At 47.2% G+C, this 13295-nt stretch overlaps 2 protein-coding genes across 2 annotated transcripts; one reads left to right on the top strand and one right to left on the bottom strand.

Annotated features, from left to right (window-relative positions):
- The first annotated feature begins 181 nt into the window (after positions 1-181).
- noi (splicing factor 3a subunit 3 noi) lies at positions 182-2361 on the top strand. The gene is made up of 2 exons (XM_043430477.1): positions 182-520; positions 754-2361. Exons 1-2 carry the CDS (start codon positions 308-310, stop codon positions 2041-2043), a joined length of 1503 nt encoding a protein of 500 aa, XP_043286412.1. The 5' UTR covers positions 182-307; the 3' UTR covers positions 2044-2361.
- On the bottom strand, positions 2242-10714 carry LOC122417170 (actin cytoskeleton-regulatory complex protein PAN1-like). Its single transcript, XM_043430475.1, has 9 exons — positions 10637-10714; positions 8621-9537; positions 5210-5459; positions 4956-5131; positions 4155-4868; positions 3909-4063; positions 3507-3796; positions 3170-3423; positions 2242-3074 (listed from the first exon to the last, which is right to left on the bottom strand). Exons 2-9 carry the CDS (start codon positions 9524-9526, stop codon positions 2871-2873), a joined length of 2949 nt encoding a protein of 982 aa, XP_043286410.1. The 5' UTR covers positions 9527-9537; positions 10637-10714; the 3' UTR covers positions 2242-2870.
- Positions 10715-13295: the final 2581 nt, after the last annotated feature.

Here is a 13295-nt window from a genome sequence, read left to right as displayed (position 1 = left end):
AAAAACATATATGAGTCCTGTACCGATTGTCGATAAAGTTGAGAACCTCTATTGACGAAAACGATCGTGGCGACATCTGTGCTTAACATTTGAAACTAAACCTTGGTGTTAGCAGGTTGGTTGTTGAGTCCTAGTGATTTTTCCACTCTTCTTCATATCTCTATCCTCTTGTCGTCTCTTTGCCTCGTGCTTTGCCTAGTTAATGGTTGACTGAGTTGACTCCACATTTACACGGGTTCAGTATCGTCAAGTATCGTGAAAGGACGCGGAATTTGTTTATAATTCGTTATTGTGCTTTGTGGAGACAATGGAAACGATTCTGGAGCAACAACGACGTTATCACGAGGAGAGAGAACGTCTCGTTGATGCAATGGTCAAAGAAATGCTGCATAAAAAACCTGGTCATCGAGAAAATATAAACTCCGAACATCGGCTCAAAATGTTGCTCGATCAGTTTATGGACAGCACAGCACATTTGCAAGATTTATACGAAGATAAAGATGGACAGAGGAAGGAAGAGGTGCGTTATAATTTATTAAATTTGTTCAGGTTTTGTTCGATTCAACCTTAGATCAATTTTGTAATTGATTTCAACCTTAATTATCGTCGTGAACGGATTCTAACCTCTAAATCGTTGCTTCAATCAAGCTTAAGCTCGAATTCATCCTCATATTTAATTTCAAAGAGAAATTCAACATACATTTTTGTTGTCTCAATACTTGCTTTCCTATATTACGAGTATTAAATTTTCAGGTACAAGCACTGTCCGGTCCAAACGAGTTTTCTGAATTTTACTCTCGTCTCAAATCCATCAAAGAATTTTATCGTCGGCATCCCAATGAGATAAGTGTTCCAATGTCAGTAGAATTTGAGGAATTGGCGAAGATGCGAGAGAATCCAACGGAGGAATTGGCCAATTTGGTTGAGTTTACGGACGAAGAGGGTTATGGAAAGTACTTGGATCTTCACGAGTGTTACGAAAAATACATAAACTTGAAGGGTATAGAAAAAATCGATTATATAACATACTTGTCCACGTTTGATCATTTGTTCGATATACCGAGAGAGAGAAAGAACGCAGAATACAGACGTTACGTAGAGGCGCTGCTAACCTATTTGACAGAATATTTGACAAGAGTAAAACCTTTGCACGATCTGAGTCTGGAAGTGGAAGAAGCTCACAGGCAATTCGAAGTTCAGTGGGAAGGCAATACTTTTCCTGGCTGGCCCAAAGAAACCGGAAGTGCTATGACCCATGTCGGCGCTCATTTGGAGCTAAGCGCTTTCTCTTCGTGGGAAGAATTGGCTTCCCTCGGTTTGGACAGATTGAAGTCCGCGTTGATGGCCCTCGGCCTCAAATGCGGAGGAACTTTGGAAGAAAGAGCACAACGATTATTCAGTACCAAAGGGGAAGCTTCTCTCGATCCAAATTTGCTGGCGAAGAGTAAAAAAAGAGGTCACACGAGGAGCAAGGATATCGCTAAGCAAAAAGATATTGCCAAGCTCGAAGCTCAGGTTTACAAGCTGGCAGAGTTAGTTTCTAGTCAAAGAGTCGCCACGAAGGAAAATGTGCAACGAAAGCAAGCCAGAACCGAGGGTGAACGCGGGGACTCGGATGCCGAGGCAAGTGCGAGCGAATCGGAGGAAGAGGACGACAACGAAGTTCCTTATAATCCCAAAAATTTGCCTCTGGGTTGGGACGGCAAGCCGATTCCCTACTGGTTGTATAAACTTCACGGTTTGAACATCAGTTATAACTGTGAAATTTGTGGTAATTTCACGTACAAAGGACCCAAAGCTTTCCAACGACATTTTGCCGAATGGCGACACGCCCATGGCATGCGTTGTCTCGGCATTCCAAACACCGCGCATTTCGCCAACGTCACACAAATCGAAGACGCTCTTGCTCTTTGGGAAAAATTGAAGTCTCAAAAACAAGCCGAGCGATGGCAGCCCGAACAGGAGGAGGAATTCGAGGACTCCCTTGGCAACGTCGTCAATCGAAAAACTTACGAAGATCTCAAACGTCAGGGTCTTCTTTGAAACTCTTGCAGTGAAAATGAGTATTTTATTCTGTTCGAACAATTTGGTTGTTTTTTTTTTTTTTTTTTTTTTTTTTTTAATAAATTTTGAAAACGAATATTCCAGCATTCCAAAGCAAAATTTGTCAAAATTTCTATCGAATCAAGTTCCGGCTGGGATTTGATGTGGAAAGCATTCATTTTCGCTTGTTGACGGAAGTGAGAAAAGAAACTCGTGTATTTCGAAAACGCTCATTATTCGGAACAATTAATTCTTATCACAGTTATGTTCATTATATTTATACGGTAATGACAATATAAATTGAATTTACACACAAAACCGTATATCGGTTCGCTCATTTTTCTTTTTCGTATCCGAAGATTGATCTGTTTTTGGCTTTCGTGTACAAAGGAAAAACGATATGTTTTCGGATTAATAAATGGCGTGGAGTTTCTCGTGTGACAAAAGTTCCGATTTGTTTTCATAACGAATATTTTATGTACGCATATAATATAATATATCTATATATAGAAAGAGATAGGGAGGAGATAAGATTTTCTTAAATAAGGAAAAGTTGGCGATTCGTCGCGGAAACTATGTTCCCGAATCATTTGAGTTTGTTGCACATTTACATACTAGTTTTTTTTTCGCGATACTCTGACCAACGGATTTGCATGTGCGATCAGGTCGGTTATTTGTTTTCTAGCCCTCGGTCTCGTCAAAAAAGATATACAAAAAATAAGAAGTAGGCTTGTTCGTGTTTTTTTTTTCTTTTCTTTTCTTTTCTTTTCTTCTTTAATTCGTAGGTTTTGTTGGTTTTTTACGCGCAATTGTGATATTTTACCGGCTTAAACTGGCGGCAAGTATTGACTGGAACCCGCTGGCAAGAGTTCGTGATCTTCGCATTCGCAAGGCACTTTCGGACCGTGGCTGTGCACGAATGGGTTCTGTCCACTGCTGACCGGCGACAAATACTCGTTGTTTGGATACTTGGGTGGATTTGCCATCGTGTTCTCAATCCATCGAGACGGAATTTTCGAGAAAGTCGCGACCTGCGGAGAAGAAAATCATTTTTATTTTTCATTCAATTGGCCCTGAATAATTTTCTCATTAATCGAACCCCTTCGTTTCAGCGCTTTTAATTTACCTGATTCAAAGGCAGGCATCCGGTATCCTGGTTGTAAATTCCAGCAAGTTCGAAGAAGCCATCGCCTCTGTCGCAAGCCAAAGGACCGCCAAAGTCCACTTGGCACATGTTGTTGTTCTTCCGGTGAGCTTTAGCACAGAACAGGCTGTCGTCTAAGGGAATTTGATTCTCCGCGGCTGAAATTCTCTCGAGACACTGTTCTTGGCCCAATACGTCAACGTCGATGCTGTGCATCAAGGCACCAGCGGCGTGAACTGCGGAAAACCAATGAAAGCGTTAATCCAATATGCATCGATTTCGGATCATCTTTTTAAAGGAATTGTCGTTTCCTCATTACCTTCAAGAATAACTTTTCCCCATCCGGTAGCGATGCACTTTCTTCCCGGTTGTGGTGGCCGTGGCTGACCCTCGGGCAAGCACAGCACATCCACGTGTTGGTCCAATTTCATGTCGCGTTCGAGAAACAGCATGGCGATTTCGTTGCCTGAATTTGCGGATTGGAAAGGAGCCTGGTAAGGAGCGATCGAGACGACGTTTAGTATCTCAAATGGCAAGGGTTCCTCGTGCTTGAGCTCGTAACCCAATTTCCATTCGCCCACTTTGACCGACACTGTTGCAGGGTTCAGTCTAGAACATTTTATGAAACGCGATCAATTTTTTTTTCTTTTTTTTTTTTTTCGTTTTCTCGACTCCTCGTGTCCCGTTTGTACAAATGAAAATAACTTTCGCGTACACTTACCCTTGAACGCAACTTGCTGCGGTGATAACAGCGTTGGGTGCGACGATGGCTCCGGAACAGAGGAGTTTCCTATCGGTGTTCGAGAGAACCATCGCTTGCCATGGGATCTCGCCGAAAGCGACGTCGACGTCGGTCAAACCGTTGGGACGTGGAACCTTTTTTGTTGAATAACGAATGTTAGAATCATCCGTATTCGTACGATAGATTTTTCAATTATGATAATACAATCGAATAAGAAAAACTTACGACATTTCTCCTTCCGCATTGACTTCCGGGAGCATAAGTAGGGATAATCGAGGGATTTTGATTGGTCGATGAGGGAATGAAATTATTTTTCACATAAGGTTGCGGAGCTGGCTGCTGGGGCACGAAAGGTTGCGGAACTGACTGCTGGGGCACGAAAGGTTGCGGAGCTGGCTGCTGGGGCACGAAAGGTTGCGGAGCTGGCTGCTGGGGCACGAAAGGTTGCGGAGCTGGCTGCTGGGGCACGAAAGGCTGCGGGGCTGGCTGCTGGGGCACGAAAGGCTGCGGGACTGGCTGCTGCGGCGCAAAAGGCTTTGACACTTGATGGGGGACGAAAGGCCTCGCGGACTTGACCGGTCCTTCGTAGGGAGCTTGAGCGATCGGGGTCGGTTGGGGATAATTATTTTGTACAAATACGGTTGGCGATGGTTTCGGAGACGTTTTGACTCCGATGGGCGATGGCTTCGAGGATATTTTAACTCCAACGGGCGACGTATAACTCGTCGAGATTACCGGTCTCGGTCCATTGCCAGCTCCACCGTTATTCGGTCGTTTTTTCGTCGGTCGGGTCTTCGACAGATTCAAAATAGTTGGGAATCCTTGCTCGTCGAAACCTCCGGAATAATTGGCAGGCAAGTTACCCGCTGGCCACGGATCAACGTAGTTCGGATCGCGACAACACTTGCCGATTATCCCGTTGTCGGGGTTTTTACAGCTCTGCGAACATTAAAACTCGTTAAAATTACAAATTCATCGCGTCAAGGAGAAAATGACAAATTACAAGGGATTCGAAGGAATATTTACGCTCAGAGGCACGCGTCTGATGAGTTGCTCGCTCGAAAACGTTTGCCGTTCCGTCGAAATCACACCTTCCAACGTACAGAATAGTTCTTCGATGCAACGCAATGCCGCTGCGCAACCGACTTGCGGCGGAGGCGAGTCCACAAACGGGATAATGTTAGTAGGGATATTCGATGCACCTGTTTTTGTTCGATAAATATATTCGATCAGTTCTCGATCTTTCTGATTAAAAAATCGACGAAAATCAACTTTATTACCTTCCTGTTCCGGTTCCTTGGGGAGATTCGTGATCGAGGTCACGCGATCGGAGGACGAGCCGCCTATCGGTGGCAAATAACCGTTTGATTCGGCTCCACCGGCGTGACTGATCTCGCCTGTTGACAAATCAGGCTGATTACCGTTTCCGTTTCCGGGACCAAAGATTCCGCCGCCGGATGAACCGGCGCTCGCTTGGTCCGCTGGTTTGATCGTGCAGCAAGTCTCTCGGTTAGTATCGCACTCTTGAGGCTGGAAATTTTCGAAAGAAATGTTGAGACTCGGAAGGGGGGAGCAACGGATCGGATGAATTTCAAAAGTAATTTCATTTTGCATTCCGCCTCGGAGACGCTCGCCAAGGATGGATGAAATAAAAATTGCCTCGTCTAATTTCTCAATCCCGAAAACGCATTCCTCAAAAGCCCCCAAAATTTTTAAATCAATTTAATTGGACCGCTCCTCAATTATATCACGACGACATCGGGATCGCAATTAATTCGTTTTGAAATCCTCCGCCGTGATTTACCGAGTCGGTAACCTCGATTCGTCACCGGTAACCCCGAGTCTCTTCGTCTCTTCATTTTGGCCATTTTCTCAACTCGTCAATCGCGCAATCGTTAATTTTTCACCGGACCGACGAAAATAAGAGATTGCGTCAACTCGGCGTTCTTCGTTCCAAAGTTATTCTAACTCGGAGGCGGTATCCCGCGTGCGCGCGTTAAGCGAAAAGCGTGAAATTTCTCTCATTTCTAAATCCGCGTGATGATGTTCTTAAACGACGTCTCGAATATTTATTTTACGAGCCAAAATACGAACGTTAACGTCACGAGTATATTTTATAACTGGCGGTATCACACTTTTTTCTATATTCCGGGCATTTTTACTCCCTTTTCATCGGAAAGAAAATTACACGCATCGCGAGCCACAAAAAGAGTTGAATGGAGCGTGCGTTTATCTGCGCGCGGGATGAGTGAATTTTATTGTGGCCGAAGAAGGCGGAATTATCGACTCGCGGGCTCTCCCGAGTACAAGCAAAGCAAACGTAACGAAATTTCGCGATGACATAACGTTCTTGCGCGCGCTTTCGCCGATCTATCACACTTTGCATAAATATAAAGAAATTAAGAGGCTGCTATACGCGCGGGGAGCAGATCACCTATGACCCGCCGCACCGCTCGTTCGTAATTTTTCGAGGCCCCGCCGCCGCCGCCGCCGCCGCTACTTCCAACAAAAGAGTCCAAAATCCATAAATAAATAAATAGGCATCGCGAAGGATACGAGGGTCACACGAGTAAACAATCGAGCGCACAAATATCATTTCGGAATGGATTAATTAACGCGCGTTATATAATATATTATTGTATATACGCGCGCAGCATCCGTGACATCAATTTACGTTAATGGGCCTCGTCAGAGTTACGCATTTCATGTTTCAATAAGCGATTGTGTCAGGATTTAAAAATTTCTCATTTTTTGCTCCCCCGCCGCCGTTTATACACACGCATGCACGTGTATGTGTACTTTCGCCCGAGATGAGCCAGCGGCGATTTTTTTTTCGAGCGACGTGCAAACAGACGCACGGCCTCGGTACGCGCGAACATATACATTATATATGATATTCCTCTATGTTTGCGCGCGCGAGCCCGTTAAAAATGTCTTTTTATCGGTCCGGGGCTGCTCGAACGGAGAGCAATATACCCAGGGGGCAACGAGTTCCCTCCGCCGCTTCCATTATAACCCGGCAGGTTTTACCGGGTGTTACAATGCCCCGCGGGACCGTCCACAAGGTCGTAATCTTCTCCCGCGTGCGAGTGCTTTATTATTTTGTGGCGCGCAATGATTGAGAGGATGGACGAAAAAGAGAGAGAGAGAGAGAGAGAGAGCGACGTTGCCACACGCGTGAGTAAATTTATACGCGTGTATATACATTTATGAGATGGTAGAGAAAAAGGTGTAACCCATTCGAATTTAATTGATAAATGATAAGTCGTTATTACTTTTATATTTGTTGCTTTTCACGTGCTGTTTCTCCGCGTCCGTCCGCGTTTTCCTCTCGCGCTTCCGCCTAGCCTTTTATTTCTTCTTTCTTTTCTTCCTTCGGAACAACTCCGCATACGCGTTGAAGATATAACGAGCAGCGAATCGTATATGTTAATGTATGCAAAATAGGCTTGCCGGGCATGAAGTTAGTGCGCGCCTCTTTCTCGTTCTTTCTCTCGAAGCGAGAGCTCACGACAGCCCGCGCGTAATCGTTAAATATTTAATTGGTATCACCGCGGGACGATGGTCCAAACGGATGGACAAGAGGCCACAGGAGGGATCCGGGGAGATGGTTTAGCCGGACCGTTTCGAGAGGAACACAAGACCGTTCACTTTCAGCGCGGTTACGACCCGACTTTCCAAATTAGGAAACGACTCCGACGTGTTTTTCCGCTTTTATTTTTCGTCTCGCATTTTTATTGCTATCGATCCTTCTCGTTTGTCATTATTGTTGTTATCATCATTATTCCCGTTCGTAATTCACGGGAAACGGAGATAACTCTCGTATATTCGATCTTTTCCTCCCTGCGCGCTCGCTTTTTTTCTTTCCGCTCGCGCACTTTCATCGCAACGCTAATAAAGCGAGCCCCGCGTCTCTCTCGCGATCGGAGAAAAACACTTGGCACCGTAAACGACTTTGACCGCCGCGGCCCTCTCAAACTCATTTCGGCCTATCTCTTTCAACCTTTTTCAACCTTTTTTTTGGCACAATGACGCACCGCGGTTACGCGATCGCGAGTCCCGCCCGTCCATCGGGCTACGATTTACGAGAAATTCCTCACTCCCTCGACCGCGATCCCCCTAATTATTTATTATTAACGCAAACGCCATTTTCTTTCGTTAAGGAAAACCCCAAAAAGGAGGATTGATTTTAAAACCTCGCTGCACGCGTTATGTAATTTTTCTGCTTGATTCTTTGCCGATTAATAATAACGAGTAGCAAAAAATGAAGGCAATTTTTTTTACGCAACGCGGATTCCCCATCCATTTTTAGACACGCGATCGACGCATAAATACTAACGCGCGCCTCGTTCGGTGATGCATATAATTTATGCCTCGTGAGATATCGCGCGGTGATGCGCGACGAGAAGAGAGGAGAGAATTTTCTTGAGTCAATCGAAATTTACATGCGAAACGAGTGGTCCGACACTGCGTGAAACACGACGATGAATGCAACACTTTGTTTGTTTTAGAACATCGCGCATGAGTTTGAATCATCCGTTTACCTACTTTCCGAAACATCCATTCGTCGGCCAATGATTTTAATTCGTCACGCGAAATGCACGAGCCTCGTGTATTGTTGTAAATATACGAGCACAAAATGAGTTTGAGCGAAAGGTCGCTGGTGGAAGAAAAAAATATGAAAAACTTACCCCTGATCGTACTTGGGTGAGCCCCTTGCCAGTGACGTAACCTTCGTACGAGCAGAGATGGAACGGTACGCAAATTTGATTTTGTCCGGTGCAGGTAAGCTTGAAGCTGTTTTGCTCCGGCAGCTGGGGAACGGGAACCTCTGATTCCGGGTATCCTGGAAACTGTGATTCACCGGTCTGGCTAACTTGGGGCACTTGTTGCTGGAGGAAAGGATTTCCAGCGCTACCGGAAGCCTGTTGGGATTGTTGAGCGTAACCGGCGGAGAAGCTCGAGTCCTGATACGAGGCGGCTCCCGAGACGCGATTGTGCGAGGAAGCTCCGTTCAAGAACGGCTTTTTCGATGCACCGTAGCCCGATTCTTGCTGCAACGAATTGGCCGATGCTCCGGAACTCGCGGTGTTCTGTTGGCCAGCTCCGAGGCCTTGCAAGAAAGGATTCGATTTCATTTTGGCCTCCTGGTGCTCGCTCGCGCTCAACCCGCTCGATTGATAAGTCGTCGAGGCCAAACAACCGTTCGACGTGCAACCACCCGAGGACTGTTTGCCTGCCTGTAAGAAAGGACTATCCGATCCCATCCACCAGAAGGGCAACGCTCCTTTATCGCCGTTCGAGCTGACCTGAGCCTGGAATTGACCCGCCGCGGACGCATCCTGCCCTCCATAAGTATAAGCAGGGACCGCTCCGCTGACGGACGCTGACGAGTAGCTCGAGCTCGCGCTGCGAGTGTCGGCGCTTTGGCTGTAAGCGTGTCCGTAACTCCCGCTTGGCGCACTCGCGGATGACTTTTGCGATACAAAATCATCCCCGAATTGCGCGCCGTCCGAGATTTTGGAGTAAGGGATCGCGCTTGTCGCCCCCAACGCGACCGCGCACAGCAGCGGCAACGCCAACGATATTCTACTCATCTTGAGAATACCTGAGAAACAAAATAATCATTCGATCAGGCATTCGCGATCTGAAAATAAATAAAAAGTCAAGACGGAATAGCGCTTTCGAAAGCCTCGCCTCGCTTTCCACCGCGCGCGCGCGCGCGCTCGTTGCCGGATGTGCTCATCCCAAAAAAATCGATACGATTGCGAAAATGGTATTTCGAGCTGCTGGTCCTCTCATAAAAATTCTTATGTCGGTTCGTTTTATGGGACTTGTCCAATTAGCGAAGTAATTTAAAAAAAAGAAATGAGTCATCAAACACGTCCGCGCCGGGTGATCCCGGGAACCGTTGACATTTACAACGCGGCGGATCAAGACGCGGACGCGAGGCACGTGTTATTATTCGGGTATGAAGATTTTAAACATCGTAATATTTCATCTCCGGGAAATGCTGGTAGGTACGCGCGGTTACGCATGTAGCATGCGCGCAAGAAGATCCTTCCGATCGTTAGAATATCGCGGTGCGCAACCTATCGTGCATCGTATTCGTTTTTTTCGTTGCGAGTGTGCGACTCTTTTATTTATTTATTTATTTATTTATTTTTTCATAAATGATGTAACGAGTCATGCACCGTTGATTTATCGATCGTGGTAATTGCGAGAATGCGGTTTGTCCGCTTGTCTATATACGAAGATAAAATCGCGAGAAGCCTTGAACTTGAACGCTCGGTTTCCCCTTGCAGCAAGACAAACAGCGGGGACACTATATAACAACGGAAATGCCATTTTTAATAGTTTTTATCCTCACTCGGAGCGGCCGCGTGGTCGTAAAACAAAAAAAAAACGAAAACGCACCCGCGTGTCTTCGAGATTGAATTCCCTTTTGTTTGATCCATAATGCGCGCGAATGTTTTGGAGCACTATTTAATCCCTACGACGATGCTGGGGATCGCGCACAACGTAGCACCATGCAACCGCGCCTTTTCGGAATCGTACTCAAGGGAAAATTTGGCTTCCGCGGCGACGATCGTCGATCGGCGAGAGGAATTAGCCGCTTTTCGTTTCGGGCGCCCGTTGAGCTCGGAGCGATTTGAGGCGGCGTCGGTAAAAACTCGAAAAAAAAAAAAAAGTAACTATATACTCACCCAACGATACGTGTGCGCCCGTGAACGAGAACAAACGAAAAAATAATGTGGTTACGCTAAAAGAAAGTTAGTGTGACTGACGAAGCCTCCGCATGTCCTGCCTCCTCTTATACCATTTCTGGTCCTGCCCCCCTCTTGCCACCGCCACCGACCTGCCGGTCCTCTCCCACCTTGCGAGATGCTCATCTCGTCGAAAACCGTGCGCAAAAGCGTCTCCTATACCGTCCTTCGGACGCACATCCTATTCCGCCCGTAGACCCCCCTTTGTCCACCTCGTTCGCCGGAGCGACCGGGCCACGGGGGAATTCTTCACGGAGTCGCTCGAGTTCTGTAATAAGCGCGGCGTTCCGAGGAACGTCCCGGACTCTTCCTATCGCGCGGCTCTCTCGCCCCGAGCAAACACTCTCCAAATACTCTTCTCTGCCTTCTCGCAGCAGCACCGCGTACATTTTCGTCTTTCTCTCCTTTTTCTCGATCCGCGCGCGCGCGCATCACGAACCATCATCGCATCGTTAATATCACATTCGGCGCCTTCATCCTCCGATCCTCATTAGAGTCGAAGAACTCGCGCGCGCGCCTTTTTCCTGCTCGACGTCCGCTGAACCTTGACTCCTCGGAAATAGAATCCCATTGCTCACGCCTGCCCTCACCCCGAGGGGGTTTGTTTGAGCAAACCTACGGCGGAATCCCCCGAGGAGTTTCTTTTCTCGAACAAATTGTGCCTAATTGGACGGTCAGCCCGCCGCATCCTTGAACCGCTTTTTTGCCCCGTTCGACTCTTCAGCGTAACTCTTCCCGGTAGCGATATTATCGTCGTGAAACTCATCTTCGCTCCTGCCAGCGAAGATTCAGAGGGATTTCCTCCTCCGACTTTAGATGGCCGGGATCGACCGACCGTTTGCATGGAAAATCGAGGGAGGCTCCGCAATGCGAGTTTATATGTCACGGCTACGCGTGACATATAAACGAGCGACGATAAATAAAAATTTTCACTCCCGTTGTTGGGATCGCGCCTCGCGCGGGAGGAAAAATATTGAAAACTCGAGCCGCGCCGCGCGAACATGCAAAACGATCGTTAAATTTGGCCGCGCGGTTTCACGAGAAAAGCATGCCATTAATAAAAAGCGAGCGTATATCTCGCGGAAATATCTGAATCCGGAATTCTCTCCTCGATGTGGCATTTATTTTGGTTATTTCGTATAACGATACTCGAAAAACGGCCCCGGGCCCTGCGCAATCTCTTGACAATCCATCCGTCATCCTCGACCGATTCCCCCCTGAATCTCCCGAATCCCGCCAGCATTTTTTCTTATTACCAATGCAAATTTAGCGCGGGATATCGTTAGAGCGTTTCATCATTGCGGAAGTTTCGGAAGAGAACCCCGTGCGGTTCACTCGCCGAGTATTTATTTATGACACCGCGCGAGCTCGTTCAAATTTGTGAGGAGTCAAGGACAGCAGAGCCGGACGAGATCGAAAACAATGCGATCGGTGATCTCGCGGAGCCCAAAAATATACTCATCCGTGCTCGCTGCTCGTCGCGCCCGATTTCGTCGAGATTTTCGGCCCGCGATCGCAATCCTCCTGACCTGAGGAAAAACGGCGGACAACGAAATCGAATCTCAGTGTACGTCTTTAATTCTTCATCTTTTAATTCTCCGCAATTGCAATGGCGTGCGCACGCTTTGTTATTCTCCGGAGCACCGAAGCATTGTTACGAATGACGGAATGCAAGAGTGTGGGCCGTCAAGGAACCCGTGAATCCTTGACGGTATACCCACGTAGCCTGGATTACACGTATAGCGTCATGTGATTCATAATCCATGACGTACCGGTATGATGTCACTGTCGCGGGTGTCGCCGGATCGCGTATTTAGGCTATCTTCGCGACAACACCATTTTTTCCTCGGCGCTCCCGCGCGCGCGCGCGCCCTTTGGGCCATAAACTTCGGAGTCGCGTCACGCGTCGAGCGATCCGCCTTAATGGCATTCCTATTCTGTGCCTTTCGTCTCAAGGTGTCGATGTTTTTCTCGTTTTATGGCGGTGCTTTGCTTTTGGTGCTGAAACCGTTTTTCGGCGTATCGAAAGTGTATCGACCGTGAGGCGAAAGATCGGGAAAACACCTTCAAGATTTCGACGCGAACGCGCGAACAAAGATTTTTCGAACGATCGGTATCCTTGTAACCGATTTTTTTTCTTCTTCCCTTTGTGACAACGAGGAATGACCTAACACGTAAGACGCTCGCGTGAACAATGCGCGCGCGCGGTGATTACGCACATCGCGGAAATCGGTGGTCCGCGAGAAAGACGTTCGAACACGTCGAAGGAATCTCAAACTCGAGTACGTGTCTCAATCGAAACGCGTCCATCAAGGATTCTTCGGTTCTTGTACACAGAGAGATCGTTCGCTCGCATCAATCATCGCGGTGCGAGCGCATTATCGATCGACGATTCATCGATCTCAACCTGCCGTTAACTCTCTCTCTTTCTTTCTTTCCTCTCCTCGCGTCCGCGCAAACCCAACTCACTTTATTCAATCGAAACTTGAGCGCCGATACTAGAAATTACGATACATATTTCGGGGCAATCGCGAACGAAACTCGCGATATATATTTCTCCAGTTGTTTTTGCTCGTCGATACCTATCTCGAGTCCGCGT

Source organism: Venturia canescens, chromosome 10 (genome assembly GCF_019457755.1).
Source record: "Venturia canescens isolate UGA chromosome 10, ASM1945775v1, whole genome shotgun sequence".
NCBI classification, from domain to species: Eukaryota; Metazoa; Arthropoda; class Insecta; order Hymenoptera; family Ichneumonidae; genus Venturia; species Venturia canescens.
The sequence above is the reverse complement of the archived record's forward strand: the minus strand, read 5'-3'. Positions and strand labels throughout refer to the sequence as shown.

Coding starts and splice junctions, on each gene's coding strand:
- noi (XM_043430477.1), top strand. CDS start 308: ATGGAAACGATTCTGGAGCAACAACGACGTTATCACGAGGAGAGAGAA. Junction 521..753: donor ATGGACAGAGGAAGGAAGAG/GTGCGTTATAAT, acceptor TTAAATTTTCAG/GTACAAGCACTGTCCGGTCC.
- LOC122417170 (XM_043430475.1), bottom strand. CDS start 9,526: ATGAGTAGAATATCGTTGGCGTTGCCGCTGCTGTGCGCGGTCGCGTTG. Junction 5,460..8,620: donor TCACCCAAGTACGATCAGGG/GTAAGTTTTTCA, acceptor GAAAATTTCCAG/CCTCAAGAGTGCGATACTAA. Junction 3,797..3,908: donor GCAGCAAGTTGCGTTCAAGG/GTAAGTGTACGC, acceptor AAAATGTTCTAG/ACTGAACCCTGCAACAGTGT.